Source organism: Schistocerca piceifrons, chromosome 7, assembly GCF_021461385.2.
Source record: "Schistocerca piceifrons isolate TAMUIC-IGC-003096 chromosome 7, iqSchPice1.1, whole genome shotgun sequence".
Classification (NCBI taxonomy): domain Eukaryota; kingdom Metazoa; phylum Arthropoda; class Insecta; order Orthoptera; family Acrididae; genus Schistocerca; species Schistocerca piceifrons.
The window spans coordinates 217797361-217818093 of record NC_060144.1 but is presented as its reverse complement, the minus strand read 5'-3'; the positions used below and the strand labels follow the sequence as shown (position 1 = coordinate 217818093).

Genomic DNA, 20733 nt, shown 5'->3' with positions numbered 1-20733 from the left:
GAAAGCTTGAATTTTACAAACAGATATATAACGTGGCACTGGCAATATGGAGGATGAATAAAAACTGTTTCCGCAAACGAAGCACACACGCGTCAAGTTCAGCCCATTTTAAAACTGTGAGAAGCTGGCGGCCCCTCCCGTGGCACGGCCGACCCCACTGGAGACGCCGGGGAGGCGGGGCGTCCGCGTGGGGGCGGCGGCGGCGGGCGGCGGAGGCGACGGCGGGGGCAGGGGCGGGGGCGGGGGGAGGGGCGGCCGTGCTCACACGTCCGTTGACCGCGACGTCACGCTGGGCGAGCGCGAATGGATGACGACACGGTGGCCGTTCTTGGTGACGAAGCCGTCGCTCTCGACAAGCACGGCTGTCTGTCGACGATCGTCGCTACCATCTGCGTCGATGTCGCCATCGCAGGGCACGGCGTCTGACTCATCACTGGGCCCACCAAGCCGCTGCTGTTTGTGCTTCCGCCATGCATTCTGGATGAGGCGCGCACAGTACTCTTCTCGCTGACGCCACAATGTCGATGAAACATGCTCGTAACCTGGCTGTCCCACTTTAACCTCAACCAGCTCTGCAGTCTCATCAATTGGGTTCCCTTTCCGCGCAAAGAAGTCCTTTGTGAGTGCGTCCAAAATATCTACGCAGTACATTAGGTCCCCTTTGCAGATTGGTATGTCCATTGACACTATCTTGTACTTATTTGGCTTGTGGATCTGCAATGGTGGCTCCAGCACATCAAAGAGATCAGACAACTGATCATAACGGATATACTGTGTACCATTGGGGTCAAATTGCTGCCATATTTCATAGTACATGTCATAGTCATCATCTGTGAGACCTTCCTGGACGTCTTCTGTTGCCTGAAAAACATTGAATATCTTATTAGCTGTAGCTCAATTTTCTCTGATGACAGCAGTCACAAAACTAATGAAATCATACATAATTTATTACAAACAAATAAAAATGAATATGGCTGTCATCTTTCAACTATGATTAAAATTAAAATAAAAAATAATACTTTTGAATGAGCATGTACATGGACTAGTACAGTGAGAACAGAAACTATAGCCACAAATTCAGAAGTTGCCATCTCACAGGAAAATGAATAAAATTTTTCATTTCAACTTACATCCATAAATATGTACATGTTTGGTGATAGATAATAACACAGTTAATCAAAAATTGCAGAATGACTTTGGAGTACAAGCAGTCAAGTGTTGCTACCTAATGGTCCAATGTCCATGACTGGACCAAAGCAAGATGAAATTAATCTGCAGTCAAGGAAACTGACATGGTGGAGAGACCACACAGATCTACTGAGAATGTTATTGCTCCAGTGTATTCCAACCAAATACCAAAGCTTTTGCTACTATTTTTATATCTTTGTGTGAGACAGAGTTGTGTGATGGCACAGCAAACTAAGTAAAATTCAAAAACTTGAAGCAAGCACTTCTTCACAGTTAACACCTCATCCTGCTCTAGAAATGAATACTAAATCTTTATGTTCTTACAATTCATCATACTCCCTCCAGAACCAATCTGCAGTGAATTGCACAGCAATTGAGAGGATAACAGCACGGCCATCTATTATATAAAATATAAATTTGTAGATATAACTTCCTATGAACATTTTTGTTTCTTTCTTTAGAAGTATTATTATGAAATTTATCTATTTAGTTACATTTTTTCCTTTAAATAAAAATTTTTGACACTGATTTTTCAACTGCCTTTGTAGAATGTAAACTTCCATAGCCACCTGTTTCAGGTCGTTATGCTATGAACGAAAGAATTTCTTGGAGAAAGTGAACATTGCATTCCCAGTTGAGGAAAGACAACTTCAAGGGGGGTTGTAGCTTTTATGAAGGTCCAATGCACACACTGGCTCACAACTGACTGTGTACAGCCACATGTTTAAAAACTCAAGCCCAACTGGCCATTGTTGAAACTGTTGTTTGCCAGTCCTACTGCCCTACAGTTGAACACTATCATGTATCTTTTTTATCGATGGAGTCCATTTCCCATTCAGTTTTACACCTTTCTCTGTACAATTAAGACTGTGGCAATAATGAAAGCACCACTGCTTTATGCAGTGCAACACATCATTACCTTGGGTTCTGGGGAGTCCCAACATTTGCAGTAAGGATGAATTGGAGCATCCTTGGTATCCTTCCAAATTCAAGTTCAAAAAGAAATTCTTTGCAGGCACCTTGAATGTAAACTCATAAATAAAAATTGGTAAACAGAAAGGACTTGCAATTCTCTTTGATAAGCATGAAATACAAAGCAGTACAAGAAACCACTTTTTGGATGAAAATGTTACAAAAGCCAAAAACCACAGAATCTTTAAGTGCAAACCAGCAATAAAAATTATGACAGGCATGCCAATACTTGGTACCACCTTATACATTCATAAAAATTTTGTAGGTAACGTTACAGGATTCAAATCTAGTTCGGAAAGACAGTCTCTCTCTCATTGTGAAATGCAAAAAGAAACAACATACTTTGTTAACTGCCATGCTCCAATTACTGATTACAGTAAGAAAAATCCAAGTAAAGTAGAATCGTTCTAGGAACTTTTGGAAGACAAAATATCAAAAATTCCAAACTCACTTGTTGTGATACTACTGGGGGATCTTAAAACACAAATAGAGAGGGAAAAAACTTTTCGAAAAATAGTAGCAGATCATACAGCCCCTAAAAGGAATGAATAGAGATGGCACACAACTAATTAATCTTTGTAAAAAATTTCACTTGAAGTTAATGTCAGCCTCCTTCAAAAAATTGCAAAGAAAATAAAAAACGTGGATATCTCCAAATACAACACTAGGAGAGTTCCAATTACATAATGTGCTATTTCTGAAGGCAATATTAAAGAATTCATGAATGTAAAAGTAACAAGAAACAGGGGATTTGCAATTCCTGATTACTAAATATTACCTGCTTAAAATTAAACTGAAACTTCTCCCTAGTAAAAACCAAAAAAGGACAGCAAAAATTGATTAAATAAAACACACTCAGGTTCAACATCATAAAAGAGGCAAAAAATCATTTTTAATAAGAAATTAAAAGACAGCTAAATCAGAGAAATGGGAAGACTTACCCAAACAAATCAAAAGGACAGTAAAGAATGTATTTGGATCAACAAAAATGAAGAAGAAAGTCTGGTGGGATGAATCAAAGAGCAGTTGCAGAAAGAACAAAACAGTGGAAAATTTGGAAATTTTCTGGAAAGACTGAGATCCGTGATGAATTGAAAATGCAAAGGAAAGAAACAGAAAGAATAATAAAAAGTGCTAAATGATCTTTTGAGAAGTCACAACTTCCAGACATACAAAACAGCTTTGTTAAAAATAACTCCCAGAATTTCTACCAGGTGATTAAAAATCATCTAAAGGACTATCAAGCTCCAAGTATCTGCTTCAGAGTTGAAAATGTTAAAATAAGCCTAAGCATTACCCAGAACTGTGAAATACTGAGAAAGTACTCTTAACAATTCTTGAACTGTGAAGAACCTAACTGTAAGCTGGAATTTCCAGATCTTCACAAACACACAGTAGATCCACCACCTACAACTGAAGAAATTAAAAAAGCAATAAGTATTCTGAAAAACAACAAGCCCAGAGGAGAAGACTGTACTACAGCTGAACTCATAAAATAATCTCAACCAAAAATTATAACTAACCTTCAGATCATGTTTGAAGAAATGTTAGAAATGGAGAAGATTCCAAAAGATTGGAAAGTGGCACTTTTCCATCCTTTGCACAAGAAAGGTGATAAATATGACATAACTACAGAGGTGTATTTCTTGCCATAATATTACTCAACAAGTTAGAAGCAACACTTGATAGTCATTTGGGAGAATATCACAGTGGCTTTAGAAAGGGTAGAGCTTGCTCAGAACAGATTTTTGCATTTGAAGCCCATAATACGTCACCGTCTTACAAACTCTAAAGACACGGTTGTGAAATTCATAGATTTTAAAAAGGCATTTGATTCGGTTGATAGGGTAACACTAGATAAAGTGGTCCAAGAATTTGGCATTAAATCTAAACTAGCAAACCTTATTCATGAAATGCTAACAGACACCAAATCAAAAGTATAGTTTTGGGGTGAAATATCTAAGGCATTCAAATTAAAAACAGGTGTACGACAAGATGATGGCCTGTTTCCGCTCCTCTTCATCTGTGTCCTAGAGAAAATAATAAGAGAATGGAAACAAAAACTAAAAGAACATAAGCTATTAACAATAAGAGCAGGATGAGAACAAAGGTATTGAAATTCACTGTGTAGCATTTGTGGATGATTTTGCCATTCTTTAGGAAAACCTAACAAATGCAAGAATACAAATCAGTATCTGGACAAAAAAAAAGTTTAAGAATTTCTGTAGAAACACAGAATTTATGAAAAACATACAAAATGATCCAAAAATCCTAGTAACAGATTTTGGGCAGATAAAGAGGTTTAATAGATATAAATATTTGGGAGAAATGGCTCAAGAAAATGGATTAGAATAATTGACTGTTGAAGAGAAAGTATGTAAAATGGAGAGAGCAAATGGGATAACCAGGAACATTTACAATAGAAGGTTTCCATCTAAAAATTTGAAAATATAGCACTACAACACAGTAGTAAAACAAGAATGTCTTTATTCAAGTGAATGTTTAGCACTGAATTACAAATTACTCAAACTTGAAATCCTAGAAAGAAGAATCATGAAAATGGTATGGAAATTAAGGAATATTGAAGAAGTATATTGCAACATAGAAAACATAAATGAAATGCAATGGAAAAGGGAACTGCTATTTTTTGGATGTTTATACAGAACAAACAGCAACACATTAACCAAATGGATTTTTAAATATCTTTGGGATAAGAAAACAACAACAGCCTGGATTCAAGAAGTTAGGAAATATTTGGAAATAAACAACATAAGTGAAAAAATGCAACAGAAAAAGAGACTTTTAAGAAGAAAGTGTTAAAAAGTTCCAAGGCACGAGGGAGAAGAAGACAGACTCACAATGGTCTGAGGAGAGAAAAAGGATATGTAGTGAGAAAATGATAGAATATTGGAGGAAGAAGAAAGAATAAAAAAGGAGGGAGCATTGAAATTGGCACATGGTCCTTAGATGACACAAACACAAAAAGAAAAAGGAGAAGAAGAAAAGTCCTGGATGGAGAAATGTGTAAAATTTTTATTGGCTTTCTTTTATTTTACAGTTAAAATTATTGTTGATTTTAATAATCTCAACTGCCTCTCTGTAGAGAGTATTGTAGAATCTGCTCATGGAAGCTAGAGCCTGAGTTTTATCAAATAGAATGTGATCATCTCCTGGGTGCAAAGAGTGTTCTGTAACAGTAGATCCATCTATTTCTTCCCATGTGCAGTCCCCCCCCCCCCCCCCTCCCACCACCAGGTTCTTCTAAATGTTTTTCCGTCAATCTTTTTGTACTCATGTACACATTTCCACAGATACACAGTATCCTGTAAATTCCTAATTTTTCCAATAGTTTGTGAGGACCCATGACCCACCTTAAGTACTTTTTGGAGGGGGAGGGGGGGGGGGGGGGTGGTTTTATAAATTACAGTGACATTCTGTTCCTTGAAGGAAAAGCAAGGATTTACAGAATGGTATGTAGTTATTTCCATACACTGGTACTGCAAAAAGAATGTGGAATAATGACTAATAGAAAAGAAGGACAATTATACAAGGGAAGAAACAGAAGAAAGCTGTGTTAGGGAACACATTTTGTAGCCCCAAGAGACCATCAAATCTGATTTGATAAGTCTAAGGTCCTGGCTGCCACAAGAAGATTTTACAATAGGACATACGCTGATTATTTAATAACAGTAACTTTAATTGGAAAGAGAAGCACATGAGACTCAATAGTATCTGGTTTCTGGTCCTGAAATGGTGTGTACCAGTCTTCCACCAAGGGTGACAGCAATACTGGATGACAGCAACCAACAATAGTCAACTACACTCAGAGTTTTGAAAATATATGACATAATGCCTCTGCACGTAAGTCAGTAGTGAGCCAGGTCACATTTTGGGACCTTCGTAGTAGTTGCAGCCCTCCTTGAAGTTGTTCTCAGCAGATAGGGAGGAATAATCAGTTTTCTTCATGTAATTCTTTCATTCACAGTATAATAGTCTAGAATATTTTAATAAAAGTCAACTGCCTGTATTTCTTAATCTTGAGAAACAAAGCCATATTGACACAACACCCTAAAATAGTATGTACAGGTTTAACAAAAACTTCATTTCCCAAATGGCACCAGAATAGATCAACACAGCAAGACAATACACTGCAATAGGACAGAAGTGGATATTGAGAAGCAATATGGTAAGATATGTACAAAATAGTCAGACAGCTAAAAAACAAATATTAAAATGATAGGGTAATCCACAATAATAATTGATAAAATGCTTAGCTGTGATAGATAAACCAGTTATATATCTAATCAATTGTAACATTAAAGAGGGCACCTTCCACGGCACACTAAAACACAGCACACACAAAAAAGGATCAAGTTTGGAAGTCCCTAATTACAGTCTGATGTAACTGATTCCCACATGCAGTATTATTTTCGACTCAGTTACACAGACTCTTCTTAATGTTTTCTTCACAAGAAGCTTTCTACTTGCAAAAATTCCACATCATTTTAGTAAAGGTCCCAGTACTTTTTCACTGATACTGTTAAAATTTACCAGCCTAGTAAAGAAACTGTGATGCAATAGTAACTTCGTAGAGTGGTACAGGCATGACTGGTGACTACCATTCTGTGGCTTTCAGGGAAACTGGCATCTTTATTTTCCTCACCATTCCAGGTATGTCAAAGGATAGGCTTGTTACTATACTGTCTGTATGTTAATTTGTGTTTTTCAGTGGCGAAAGAGTGATGTTTTGATTGGCTGAGTAGATCATGTATCCTATGTTCTGATTTTGTGCTAAGACTGGTTGACAGAAGGAAATCAAGCAGCTGCCATCTCAATTTAAATGCTTTCAAACATGTTGTATTTGGTGGTTTGTATATTTATACTTATGTACTACAAAAATATTCAGATTGAATGGCACACCCCATTAAATGTCTGCCCAAAACACACAGTTAAAGTATGATTTGTTGTGTTCAAGTGACTATGGTATATACAACTGTTACTGTAAATTGTTCTTCTCATGGGGCTATTCATTTTTAAATTTGTGTATTTTCTTAAATTATTTAATGAGAATATCATATTTCAATTGATGACTTATGTAATTAAAAGTTGCATGTCAAGGTTTTGCTTTTGAACATTAGTTCTAACGTAGTGTCTATGTGACCTCTGTGAACACAAGCCAGCTAGCCACTGTTCTTCTATGTTGCTTCAGCTAGCCACTGGTCTTAAATGTTGCTTGAACTTTTCTGGCCCAAGATGTTCAGTTTCCTGGCTATGAAGATTTATACTTGTCACAAAGAAATGGGGGTTTGTGTAACATCTCATTATCAGGCATGTATGTGTGCTTTTCTGTGGCTACTGTCTGTGGTTGGGTTGGTTGGTTGGTTTGGACAGTAAAGGGGCCAAACTACAGGGTCATCAGTCCCTTTGTCTGTGATAGTGTCAGCTTCTGGGGGAAGGAGGCTTTCTTCAACTTGGAGCTGATGAGGTAGTTTTTCCCTAACACTCAGAAATGAATAGTTGCAGTAGCATTAGAATCTGGTACATGGTGAAATGCTTTCCCCATCCCTTTGCGGAGAGCTTGTAGTAGTGGGGACAGGGAGCAGCAACTTACAGATGTGCTGTAAGTTGGATTCTGATTGGCTGGAAGAGCTAAATTTTAAATAAATTCATGGAGTGGCTTGGAGCTTGTGAAATTGAAAGAGTTGGCCAGCAGCCCTCGTAGAGTGTCAAAGTTGAGTGCCCTCTGGGGCAGTGGTCACAAATTTTGTTGTGTGTTTCTGAAGGTGATCCTTTGTGATCAACCAAGTTAAGAAGTGAAATGGAGAAGACTGAGAGCATGTGAAATTTGTTCCAGGGAAGAGGCAAGGAATTCTGCTTAGGCACTTTCCTGTTTTCCTTGGCAAGTGTTGCAAATTAGTGAGCATGGACTTGTTTCATAAAAATAGACATCAGAGCAGAGCATGGAGCCATTAACTAGATGGTGTCGGATAAAGGTGTTGTAATGGAGCCATAAGTGGATGGAGGTAGTGTTGGATAAAAGTGTTGTACTTGCTAGGGTTAATTCATGCCAGTAATTTTCATGTATTTACATGCAAAGCTGACAGTGATATTTTTGTGTAATCCTTGCCTTACTGACATTGAACTGTAGTGCAGTTTTGCTGTCATGTTGATTATCAAAGAGGGTTAATTGTAGCCAGTTGGAGGTGATGTCTAGAAGTGTTAGTGATGAACATATTACTGTCGAGTAGTCAGATCTCAGAACATTCCCTGGAAATGTTTAGATGGCTGCAGAGCTTTTAATTGTTGATTAAGATTTGTGAGATGTTAAACCCTGTCTTGTGGGTCAACCCTTATTTAAAGAGATTTTAAATATGTGTCAATGTAAACAATTAACCCAAGTCCACTAATACATTTTGTGCAATGCTATGGAAGTTCCAAAGAATGGACCAAAGGAATGTTTCACAACCAGTAGAGATTGTATTGTTTGTGTCATCTTCAGTCTGAATACTGACTTGATGCAGCTATCCAGCTAGTCCGTCTTGTGAAAGTGTTTTCATATCTGCCTTACTAATGTACCCTACACTTATTTCTCTGGCAGCTCGGACTAGAATGCAATTGTCAAGTAGAATGGAAGAAGCAGTCTGGAGGGGGACAGGATAGCAGGGTACATGTGAGGGGAGAGAAAAGCACTGTCTGGTGGGCCAGGTACTAGATTTCGAACAGGTGCAGTGTCCAGAAGTTGTGAGGCAGGGAGGTGTGGCACGGAGTAAGGAAAATGGGTAGTGAAAAAAACCAAGTCTCCATCCTGTTTCTTAAATGCTGCATAAACCATGGAATCTCCCACAAGGAACTAATCATAAAAATTTCTTTCTCTGGATCCCACAAACAAGGGATCTGACTCTCCCATTCGAGATATCTGAATTAAACAAGGCTATTAAGGGGAGTAAAACTGGTAAAGCATCTGGTCTAGATGACATCCGTATGGAGCAAATCAAGAATTTCAGCCCAGAAACAAGAAAATGGATCCTACAGCTTTTCAACAACTGCATGAACCACTGCCAACTACCAAAGATCTGGCGAAAGAGCAGGGTGATAGCTCTTCTGAAACCTGGAAAGGAAGCAAATCATCCCAAGAATTTCAGCCCAGTTAGCCTTTTGAGTCACCTTTATAAACTGTTCAAATGTATGATTCTGAATAGAGTCCTACCAGTAATAGACCCTCTTCTCATACCCGAACAAGCAGGATTTTGACCAAACAGAAGCTGCACAGGACAGCTTTTGAATCTCACTCAGTTTATAGAGGATGGCTTTGAAACCCATCAAGTAATGGGCGTGGTCTTCGTGGATCTCACAGCAGCGTATGATACTTTCCATCATCGGTTACTCCACGCAAAATTATACGATATGGTCAAGAACGCCCACCTTGTTAGACTACTCAGCACCCTCCTCCAAAACCACAGGTTTTTTGTTGAATTTCAAGGGCAACGCAGTCGCTGGAGAGCACAGAAAAATGGTCTATCTCTTGGGAGCATCTTGGCTCCACTTCTCTTCAACATTTATACCAACGACCAGCCATTGACCCCAGGCACAAGGAGATTCTTATATGCACATGACCTAGCCCTTGCTACGCAGAGCTCATGCTTTGAAAGAGTGGAAAGAAACCTGACAACAGCACTTAGAACACTGTCAAGCTACTACAATCAGAACCAACTCAGACCAAACTCTTCGAAGACACAAGTGTGTGCCTTTCATTTAAGGAACAGGGAAGCTAATCGTGAACTACATATTGCATGGTCAGGCATCCAACTCCAGCATCATCACGCACCTAAATACTTGGGAGTCACTCTCGACAGAACTCTGACATTTAAAACTCACTGCAAGAACACCAAAATGAAAATCTCTGCTCGAAACAACTTAATTCGCAAACTAGCGGGGACACAGTGGGGATCACATCCAAAAACTATTTGCTGTTCTGCAATGGCACTGTGCTTTTCTACTGCTGAATATGCTTCTCCAGTCTGGTACAGGTCATCTCATGCCAGACAAGTAGACACTGCTCTCAGCGAAACCTGCAGGTTGATCACAGGTTGCTTAAGACCTACCCCAACTGATAAGCTCTACTGCCTGGGTGGAATAGCGCCACCATGGGTACGTAGAACAGTGGCTGCCAACAAGGAGAGACTGAAAGTGGAACAGGACAGTGCCCATCCACTGCACGGACATAATCCACCACAGCAAAGGCTGAGATCGTGACAGACCTTCCTGAGAACATCCGAGAAGCTCACCATTTCACCAGAGAAGGCAAGGGTGGAGTTATGGAAGAAGTCGATGCCTCAACTGCAGATGCCAGAAGCTGAAGAACTACCACCTGGACACAACGAGAGCTGGACGATCCAGAGACAACCTGAAGAGGTGGGGCTTCATAACAGAAGATACACCCTGTGATTGTGGACAAGAACAAACCACAAGCCACATACTCCAGTGCCTTTTGTGCCCTACATCCTGCACGAAGATTGATCTTGCCACTCCAAGCGCCTGAGAATACTCCTCCTTTCACAATGACCTTCACATTTTCATATTCTGCCAGTCCCTAGCCCTCACAAACCTCGTACTCCAAAATCATCTCCATGGTACAGGCAGCAAGGAATGCGTCTGCTCCCTCCACAAGATACTCCTACTGTGCAATCCCTGCTACATACATCTCTGAAACTAAACCCCTTGCTCTCCAGTATCTGGAGCAATCCAGATACCACCTTCATAAATTAACCAAACTGTTGACATCCTAATGCCTCAAGGCACCACTATCCTACCCAGAGTGTACCTCATCCTCAAACCCTCACAGCACCCAAACCCTGCCTAGCTAATCTTTTAAGCTCGCCACATCTCCAAAAACTCCCTACCAACATTCCATCAAATCCAGAGCTGAAAAATTCCCATAACACTGTTGTTCATCTTTCCACCGAAACTCTCAACCCCACAAAAATTTCAGTCATATCCAAAGGCCTCACCTTTGCCCTACACCCAAATTTAACCACACTAGACTTGTCAAAGACCTACTCTCTTCCTCCCAATCTCTGCAATGGAAACACTTCTTTGCCATCAATCCCTCCAACCAAAGTCAACCTAACCCCAACACTGAACTCTGCCTCTCTCAGTTCATACCACCATCCAACTGTAATCCTAATCCCTCCTAACCTTCCAGGAACTCCTTACCTCCAACTTGGCCTCACCATCCTTCCTCACATACATTCCTCAGAACAGCAACCTTACAGCAGAAGAAAGGAAAGCCATGCACAACCTCAAAACAAATCCTGACCTAACCATCCTACCCGCAGACAAAGGTTCCATCACTGTTGCTACGAACCATAGTGACTACCTAGCAGAAAGCCTCTGCCAGTTATTTAATGCCTCCACCTATCAACTCTACCAGAGTGATTCCATCCCAGAAGTCTAACGTAACCTCCAATCCCTGCTTAAGCCTTAGACCCTTCCCAGAACCTTTCCCCTGAACTCATTTCCCTGCTCACCCCTATGACACCCCACACCCCCACCTTCTACATACTCCCCAAAATCCACAAATCCAACATCTTCGACACTTCATTGATCAACATCTCCAACCAACTGCCTATAATATAGCCACCAACATCAACATGCTAGCCACTTCCTTCACTGACTGTCCACCAATACCGCGCTTTCAGCTCCTGGATCCCTACTCATCACTTTCAATACCATTTCCCTAAACACCAACATTCATCATGCACATGATCTTTCTACTACTGAATACTATCCTTTCCAACAACCTTCAGACTCCAAACACACTACCTCATTCCTTGTATACCTTACTAGCTTTCTCCTAACTCACAACTACTTCTCCTTTGAAGGGAGGATATACACAAACAAATCAGTGGCACAACAATGGGCACCCAAGTGGCACCCTACTATGCCAAACTGCTTGGGGGCTGTCTAGAGGAGACGTTCCTAGTGTCCCAAAATGCCCAACCCCTAGTCTGGTTCAGTTTCATTGATGAGATCTTCATGATCTGGACTCAAGGCCACCAAGATACCCTATTTTTATTCCTTCACTACCTCAACACCTATCACATCCACTTCACCTGGTCCTCCTCAATGTACAGTGCCACCTTTCTCGATACTGACCTCCTCCTCTTTGATGGCTCTGTCTGCACCTCTGCCCACATTAAACCCACTAACCACCAACAGTACCTGCATTCTGACAGCTGTCACTCCTTTCAAACCAAAAAACCACTCCCATACAGTCTGACCAACCAGGGACAGCGTACCTGCCGTGACAAAAACTCCCTTTCTCAGTATGCTTAGGGTCTCACCATGGCCTTCACAGACAGGCACTATCCCCAAAAGACCTAGTCTATAAATAGATCTCCCATGCAATTTCCCCTCACACACCCAACTCTCCCACCACCCCCAAGAATCAGCCACAGCACAGCACATCTTGGCACAGTGTTACACTGTCCGGGTTATCTGGATACTTCCCACTGACACCAACCTATCAGAACTGCAGAGATGGGAACTTGCCATTCAATAAATTCTCTCTTCCCGTTACCCACCAGGCCTCAACTCAATTTCAAGTTGCCGCCCCTCGTACCTCACCTGTCATTCAACAACATCTTTGCCTCTGTACTTCCGCCTGGACTGACATCTCTGCCCAACCTCTTTGCATTTACATATGTCTGCCTGTGTCTGTATATGTGCGGATGGATATGTGTGTGTGTGCGTGTGAGTGTATACCTGTCCTTTTTTCCCCCTGAGGTAAGTCTTTCCGCTCCCAGGATTGGAATGACTCCTTACCCTCTCCCTTAAAACCCACATCTTTTCACCTTTCCCTCTCCTTCCCTCTTTCCTGACAAAGCAACCTTGGGTTGCGAAAGCTTGAAATTTGTGTGTGTGTGTGTGTGTGTTTTTTATTGTGTCTATCAACTGCAAAAAGGTGGGAATTTAAGGAGATGGGATCTGGATAAGCTGAAAGAACCAGAGGTTGTAGAGAGTTTCAGGGAGAGCATAAGGGAACAATTGACAGGAATGGGGGAAAGAAATACAGTAGAAGAAGAATGGGTAGCTCTGAAGGATGAAGTAGTGAAGGCAGCAGATGATCACGTAGGTAAAAAGGCGAGGGCTAATAGAAATCCTTGGGTAACAGAAGAAATATTGAATTTAATTGATGAAAGGAGAAAATATAATAATGCAGTGAATGAAGCAGGCAAAAAGGAATACAAACGTCTCAAAAATGAGATCGACAGGAAGTGCAAAATGGCTAAGCAGGGATGGCTAGAGGACAAATGTAAGGATATAGAGGCTTGTCTCACTAGGGGTAAGATAGATACTGCCTACAGGAAAATTAAAGAGACCTTTGGAGAGAAGAGAACCACTTGTATGAATATCAAGAGCTCAGATGGCAACCCAGTTCTAAGCAAAGAAGGGAAGGCAGAAAGGTGGAAGGAGTATATAGAGGGTTTATACAAGGGCGATGTACTTGAGGACAATATTATGGAAATGGAAGAGGATGTAGACGAAGACGAAATGGGAGATAAGATACTGCGTGAAGAGTTTGACAGAGCACAGAAAGACCTGAGTCGAAACGAGGCCCGTGGAGTAGACAACATTCCATTAGAACTACTGATGGCCTTGGGAGAGCCAGTCATGACAAAACTCTACCATATGGTGAGCAAGATGTATGAGACAGGCGAAATTCCCTCAGACTTCAAGAAGAATATAATAATTCCAATCCCAAAGAAAGCAGGTGTTGACAGATGTGAAAATTACTGAACTATCAGTTTAATAAGTCGCAGCTGTAAAATACTAACGCGAATTCTTTACAGACGAATGGAAAAACTGGTAGAAGTGGACCTTGGGGAAGATCAGTTTGGATTCCGTAGAAATGTTGGAACACGTGAGGCAATACTAACCTTACGACTTATCTTAGAAGAAAGATTAAGAAAAGGCAAACCTACGTTTCTAGCATTTGTAGACTTAGAGAAAGCTTTTGACAATGTTAATTGGAATACTCTCTTTCAAATTCTGAAGGTGGCAGGGGTAAAATACAGGGAGTGAAAGGCTATTTACAATTTGTACAGAAACCAGATGGCAGTTATAAGAGTCGAGGGGCATGAAAGGGAAGCAGTGGTTGGGAAAGGAGTGAGACAGGGTTGTAGCCTCTCCCCGATGTTATTCAATCTGTGTATTGAGCAGGCAGTAAAGGAAACAAAAGAAAAATTTGGAGTAGGTATTAAAATTCATGGACAAGAAGTAAAAACTTTGAGGTTCGCCGATGACATTGTAATTCTGTCAGAGACAGCAAAGGACTTGGAAGAGCAGTTGAACGGAATGGACAGTGTCTTGAAAGGAGGCTATAAGATGAACATCAACAAAAGCAAAACGAGGATAATGGAATGTAGTCAAATTAAATCGGGTGATGCTGAGGGAATTAGATTAGGAAATGAGACACTTAAAGTAGTAAAGGACTTTTGCTATTTAGGGAGTAAAATAACTGATGATGGTCGAAGTAGAGAGGATATAAAATGTAGACTGGCAATGGCAAGGAAGTCGTTTCTGAAGAAGAGAAATTTGTTAACATCGGGTATAGATTTAAGTGTCAGGAAGTCGTTTCTGAAAGTATTTGTATGGAGTGTAGCCATGTATGGAAGTGAAACATGGATGATAACTAGTTTGGACAAGAAGAGAATAGAAGCTTTCGAAATGTGGTGCTACAGAAGAATGCTGAAGATAAGGTGGGTAGATCACGTAACTAATGAGGAGGTATTGAATAGGATTGGGGAGAAGAGAAGTTTGTGGCACAACTTGACTAGAAGAAGGGATCAGTTGGTAGGACATGTTTTGAGGCATCAAGGGATCACAAATTTAGCATTGGAGGGCAGTGTGGAGGGTAAAAATCGTAGAGGTAGACCACGAGATGAATACACTAAGCAGATTCAGAAGGATGTAGGCTGCAGTAGGTACTGGGAGATGAAGAAGATTGCACAGGATAGAGTAGCATGGAGAGCTGCATCAAACCAGTCTCAGGACTGAAGACCACAACAACAACAACAATCAACATACCATCGCTTTCTCGTTTGGTAAGTTACAGCATCTTTGTTTTTTATATATCTTAGGATCTTTAGTCGACTGTCATGTTGTGGTTTTTCTGAGAATTCAAGCCACTCCATCAATGAATATCTTCACAAGGATTATAGCTCATAACTCTGTCTGCATTAGAATTGTACAATATCCATGTATCGGACTCTTTCCACATCCCGGAGACTCCTCCCCAAGGGATCCATGGAAAATGATAAATGTAATGTAACAAATGTAACTCATTCTGGTGAGACATCAGAAAAAATACTAAATGACCATAGGCTGAAGTTCCCGTGATGAGCATCAGCAAATAAAACACCATGATGTGGCCATGGAAACCCAACAATTTTACTCATCAATGTACGGATCATATATTATCATTTGCCCTGACAATCCAAAAAACACATTTTACTCAGATGGGTATCAATGTTGCGTGTGCATAAAATCATAAAACAATAAATTACTTACAATTCCACATCACTAAGTTACAGAAATAACTAAATGTCTTAAACTTATATAGTTCTCTAATTACTTTAACTGTAATATCTCATCTTTGTCTACCTGCATAATCATGACTCTTCTGTAACTTAAAAAAAAGAAGACAGGTTTTGTAAGTTCATACCTGTGAGTAATTTTCTAAGATGACTGCTATGTACATGTTGATGACGATGAGGAAACTAATTACAAGGTATGACAGGAGAAAAGCAATGCCTACAGTAGCCGAACCACAATTTCCAGGATAGCCAATTTCACTGTTGGGCTTGTTGCAGTTTTCCTCATTAATAATTCCATCTAGTACACCATCCCATCCAGCAGATGTTGACATCTGAACACAGAGTACAGTATGATAATTGTTACAGATAAAAGCAATTATTCACTGAGTATAAATAATCATGTAACATTATATAAAGTTTGTAAAAATCTTACCAAAATTAAGCAACAATAACAAAAAAATCTAAAAAATGAAATAAAAAATATCTTTTCATCATGATATCTACTTTATTAAAATTACACACACACACACACAGTAGTGGAAAGACAATGGTCGATATAAATAATGGAAGAAGAAATTGTAAAAACTCATTGTATATTGCACATAAATCAAGACTGAGAAAGTTGCTGATCTTTCAGACAACTCCTTTTTCAGAATCAACAGAATACACATATGCCTGCATTGCTAAAATGCCTTGGCTGACTAAACCGTGCTATCACTGCAGTTACATTGGGGTTAGGGGTTGTGTCTAGTGGAGTGGATGATTGGAGAAGGGAGGTGGGGATTGGGAGGGAGGGTCGGGGATCTTCCTGGTTGTTAACCCCCACATTCATAACATCTTCATAAAATCCTCTGTACATATCACACTCACTAATCATCAATAGTACCAGCATTCTGATAGCAGCCACCCCTTCCTTACTAAAATCTCTCTCCCACATAGCCTGATCACTAGTGCATGGTGTATCTGCAGTGAAAAGCAATTCTTGGCATTATATGTTGAAAGTACTATTAAGGCCCTTCCACACATGCGCTTCTCCCGCCTTCCACCACAAACCCAAAATTGGAACCACTTAACCATATTCTTTGTTGAAAGGGTGGTATTTTGTTGTGGCATGGGACAGGTGGTTTGATGTGTTTCTGGTAATGGTTTTCTTTCAACTTTGGAACAGATGCAGTACATATTTATTGGATGGCAACTATCTTCAGTGGTCACTGTCTTGTGTTTTGTATAAACATGTTGGAATAAAATCTTCTTATTTGAAACAGTGGATTGTAGTAAACATACAAACAGATCTGAGTGAGGTTAATGTGGACTCTGCACCAGCAATGAAGACAGGTTACTAATGGACATGAATTTAGATGTGGTCATAAAAGCATTGCAGGTTTCTCAAGTTCAGCATCTCTGAGGTTTTTTCCTTAAAAATGTGTCAGTAAAATTCAGGGTATTTCAACAGATGATTGTAATATCAAGATTAGAGAGAATATTTGATGGTAGAGATGTCAACCAAATGTCCACATAGAAACCCTAAATGAAATTTTTCAATCAAAGTAGCTGAATGTGTATTTGTTGTCATTCTTGTTGACTCCAGATCAACGGGGGTAAAGAAAGTACATTTAAAAATCAAGTTTTGAGACACAGTATTACAATCTGAAGAGCTTCTTGCATCTTCACGTTACTATAAACATAAAACAGCTCTATCATTAGGCTTAAGACACATATCTGGAACAAAAAAGTGGGTCAGAAAAGACAAAGTGAAAACAGTTTTGTTGGCAGGAAGCAACCACATTATTATAAAAAAATGTGCTTTTGCAATAAGAAAATCTGTGTAGTCATACATTGACCACCATGATGGCAATGTTCTCCAGCTGTGCTACAAAATAGTTCACCACCCAACACATTACCCACATTTTACCACAAGTAAATTTTGTCTGTCCCCTAATTTAATATAATGGCTTGAAAGAAAACATTTTTTCATGTAATTCAAAGGTTATCTGTGCTGTAAAATGTAGAACTGGAAAAAGATTCCTGTACAGAGGTAATGAAAACAAATGAATGTTACTGGATCAAATACACTGAGCTTATTGCAATTAAGTTCAAAGTTAAATTTTCATTACACTAATAAAGAAATAAACAATATAAAACTAGAAAACCAACAGATAAAAGACAGAATCAACGGGTCATCAAAAACAGAAACCTTACATCATTTGACATTAGTTCCATATGCTTGTACAGACCAGCAGAAGCAACAATTCTTGAACATGTTAGGCATATAAACAATAAATATTAGCTAACATCATGGTCATTAGCGAACACAGCTATTTTATGATCAGCAATCACTTATATATTAAAAAAGTTCTGCTTAACATTGTCATGAACCTTACTGGAAACCAAAGACAAAATGCTGATACAGAAGCAAAAACTACTGGAGTTTCACTTAGTAAGCAACAAATTGAATGTGTAATGGCAACAATTAACCACAGATCACTTAATTTTATATCTAATAATGCAAACATCAGGCACACTTAGAGATAAAATACTGAAAACGATAAGTGCCATAAACATTATTTTCTCACCATGATGCTGCTAATGAATATCCCTTCAAATTCTGTACAAATCATTTGATTAGTGCTTACAGGAAGTGTTGTAATGCACCTGACTGCCTGTCAGGTGAAATAGAGATTGCAAGGTATACGGTTTTACATGAAGAGAACTTAATCAGGTGTATGGTATGTGAATATGTGCACCTCAATGAGAAAACATGAATGCACTGGTTGAAGGACTAGTTTTAGAGAAACTCAATGTGTATAGTGTATGCCAAGTGCATTTTGAAAGATTTAAAACATTACAGCTACAAAATTACTATGAAAATGTTGTCTTATGCAAGGTGCAATTATCATCTTCCTAGGGTTCTGTACCTCAGTCAGTAAAAATGGAACACTTGTAGGATCACTATGCTCTCCATCTGTCTCAATGTCTGTCTTTCTGTCTGACTGTTAAGACCCCTTTTCCTCAGAAATAGGTAGAAGTATCAAGATCAAATTTATGTCATTTCCCAAGATCTAAGGTTCCTTGACGGTGCAAAAAATTTAAGCTTCTAAGTCAACGGACTAAAAATATATGGCCATATATGTCACATATTTCAATACTCACAAACTCATTCATCAAAACCTTTATATTAACCATATCTATAACATATTGGGCCTGGTGGTCTAGCAGTAAGGCATGTGCCTGAAAACTGAGAGGTCACATGATCAAATCTTGGTCAGAACATGATTTTTTCATTCTTCATTTTAACCTAGCTTTCACCTCTTAATGACTTGAGGAGTTTCCAGAAACAACGCATTGTTCAGATCCCATATTAAAATGTAGGTCCCCTTTCCCAGGCTGGATAACAGGGGTTGGTTACAGATGCACAAGTCACTGAAGTAGCATTCCATAAATAATGGGGACTAGCCAGTTGAGCCACGTTAAATTGTTACTACTATCTACATACACAATTAAGTTTGTTTGGAACCCTCAGAGTGTGAATCCTATTCTCACTTGTTGAGGTTTCTTTTATTCTACCTTAAAATATTTTAGCACTTTCTATGTTACGTTCAGTCAATAATTCTTTATTGATGTACAAATTCTTTATTGCTCAAAAAACTGTGAATTTGTGACTTTTCTGTATGTTTATAATATTACCAAATAAAAGCGCTGGCAGGTTGATAGACACACAAACAAACACAAACATACACGCAAAATTCAAGCTTTTGCAACCAACGGTTGCTTCATCAGGAAAGAGGGAAGGAGAGGGAAAGACGAAAGGATGTGGGTTTTAAGGGAGAGGGTAAGGAGTCATTATGACTCCTTACCCTCTCCCTTAAAACCCACATCCTTTCGTCTTTCCCTCTCCTTCCCTCTTTCCTGATGAAGCAACCGTTGGTTGCGAAAGCTTGAATTTTGTGTGTATGTTTGTGTTTGTTTGTGTGTCTATCGACCTGCCAGCGCTTTCTTTTGGTAAGTCACATCATCTTTATTTTTAGATATATTTTTCCCACGTGGAATGTTTCCCTCTATTATGTTTATAATATTAGCATCATAAACTTGCTGCATTACAGGACAAATACTTTGTTAACAACATTTATAATATACACATAAGAACACAAACAACACGAGTTAACCATAGAGTGTCTGAAAGTTAATGAACAAAAATCAAACAGGATTCAGTGATATTTGATTTAGCTCATAATGATATGAGACGTTTATTTCTCTCTCTCTCTCTCTCTCTCTCTCTCTCTCTCTCTTTACAAAGGTCTAATGGTACTTTCTGCTGAAACGGGCAAGGTGTTCAGATCATGTGACAATCAGTGGAGGGGTAGGTGATTCTGCTAAGTCTTGTCATAAACTATCCAGTCATATTAATGTGACCACCTGTCAAAAACCTGAATAACAAATCTTTTGCAGCATGGATCACTGTGAGGCATGCAAGAAGAGAATCAGTGATGTTCTGGAAGGTACCTACTAGGAGTGGAGCCATTCTGACTCCAGTGCCATGGGCAGCTGTGCTAGGTTTCTCTATTGAGGTTCCATGTCATGTACGACACCACTGAGATAGTCCCACAGAGTCTCAACTGGGTTGAAATCTGAGAAGTTTCTTGGCCAGAAAAGTACATTAAACTCATCCTGGTGCTCTTCAAACCATGCATATACACTGCAAGCATTGTGACATGCTGCATTTTACTGCTGGTAGATGCCATTGTGCCACAGAAAAGAAACATGGATATAGGGTTGAGCTGCAGACAGACAAAATGAAGAGACACTTACACATTTAGCTTTCAGCTGAAGCCTTCTTCAGAAAAGGAAACAGACAAACATTCATTCACACAAGCATGCACACCTCAGGCGTGTCCAGCATCTCGGGCAAGAATGCAGTTGTCACATGGAACGAAAGCAGCAATCCGGAGGGGACAGTGAAGGGGAAGGGGTAGCAGAG

General features: G+C 39.6%; 1 protein-coding gene across 1 annotated transcript in view; it reads right to left on the bottom strand.

The window, feature by feature from the left end:
* Positions 1-254: 254 nt before the first annotated feature.
* The window catches only part of LOC124709134 (sodium channel protein para), an 878324-nt gene continuing 857845 nt past the window's right edge, over positions 255-20733 (bottom strand). The window contains exons 33-34 of the mRNA XM_047240797.1: positions 15887-16090; positions 255-861 (exon numbers count right to left, since the gene is read on the bottom strand). Of these exons, the coding sequence (XP_047096753.1) occupies positions 262-861; positions 15887-16090 (804 nt within the window). The 3' untranslated portion in view covers positions 255-261. The remainder of the gene's footprint in view (positions 862-15886; positions 16091-20733) is intronic.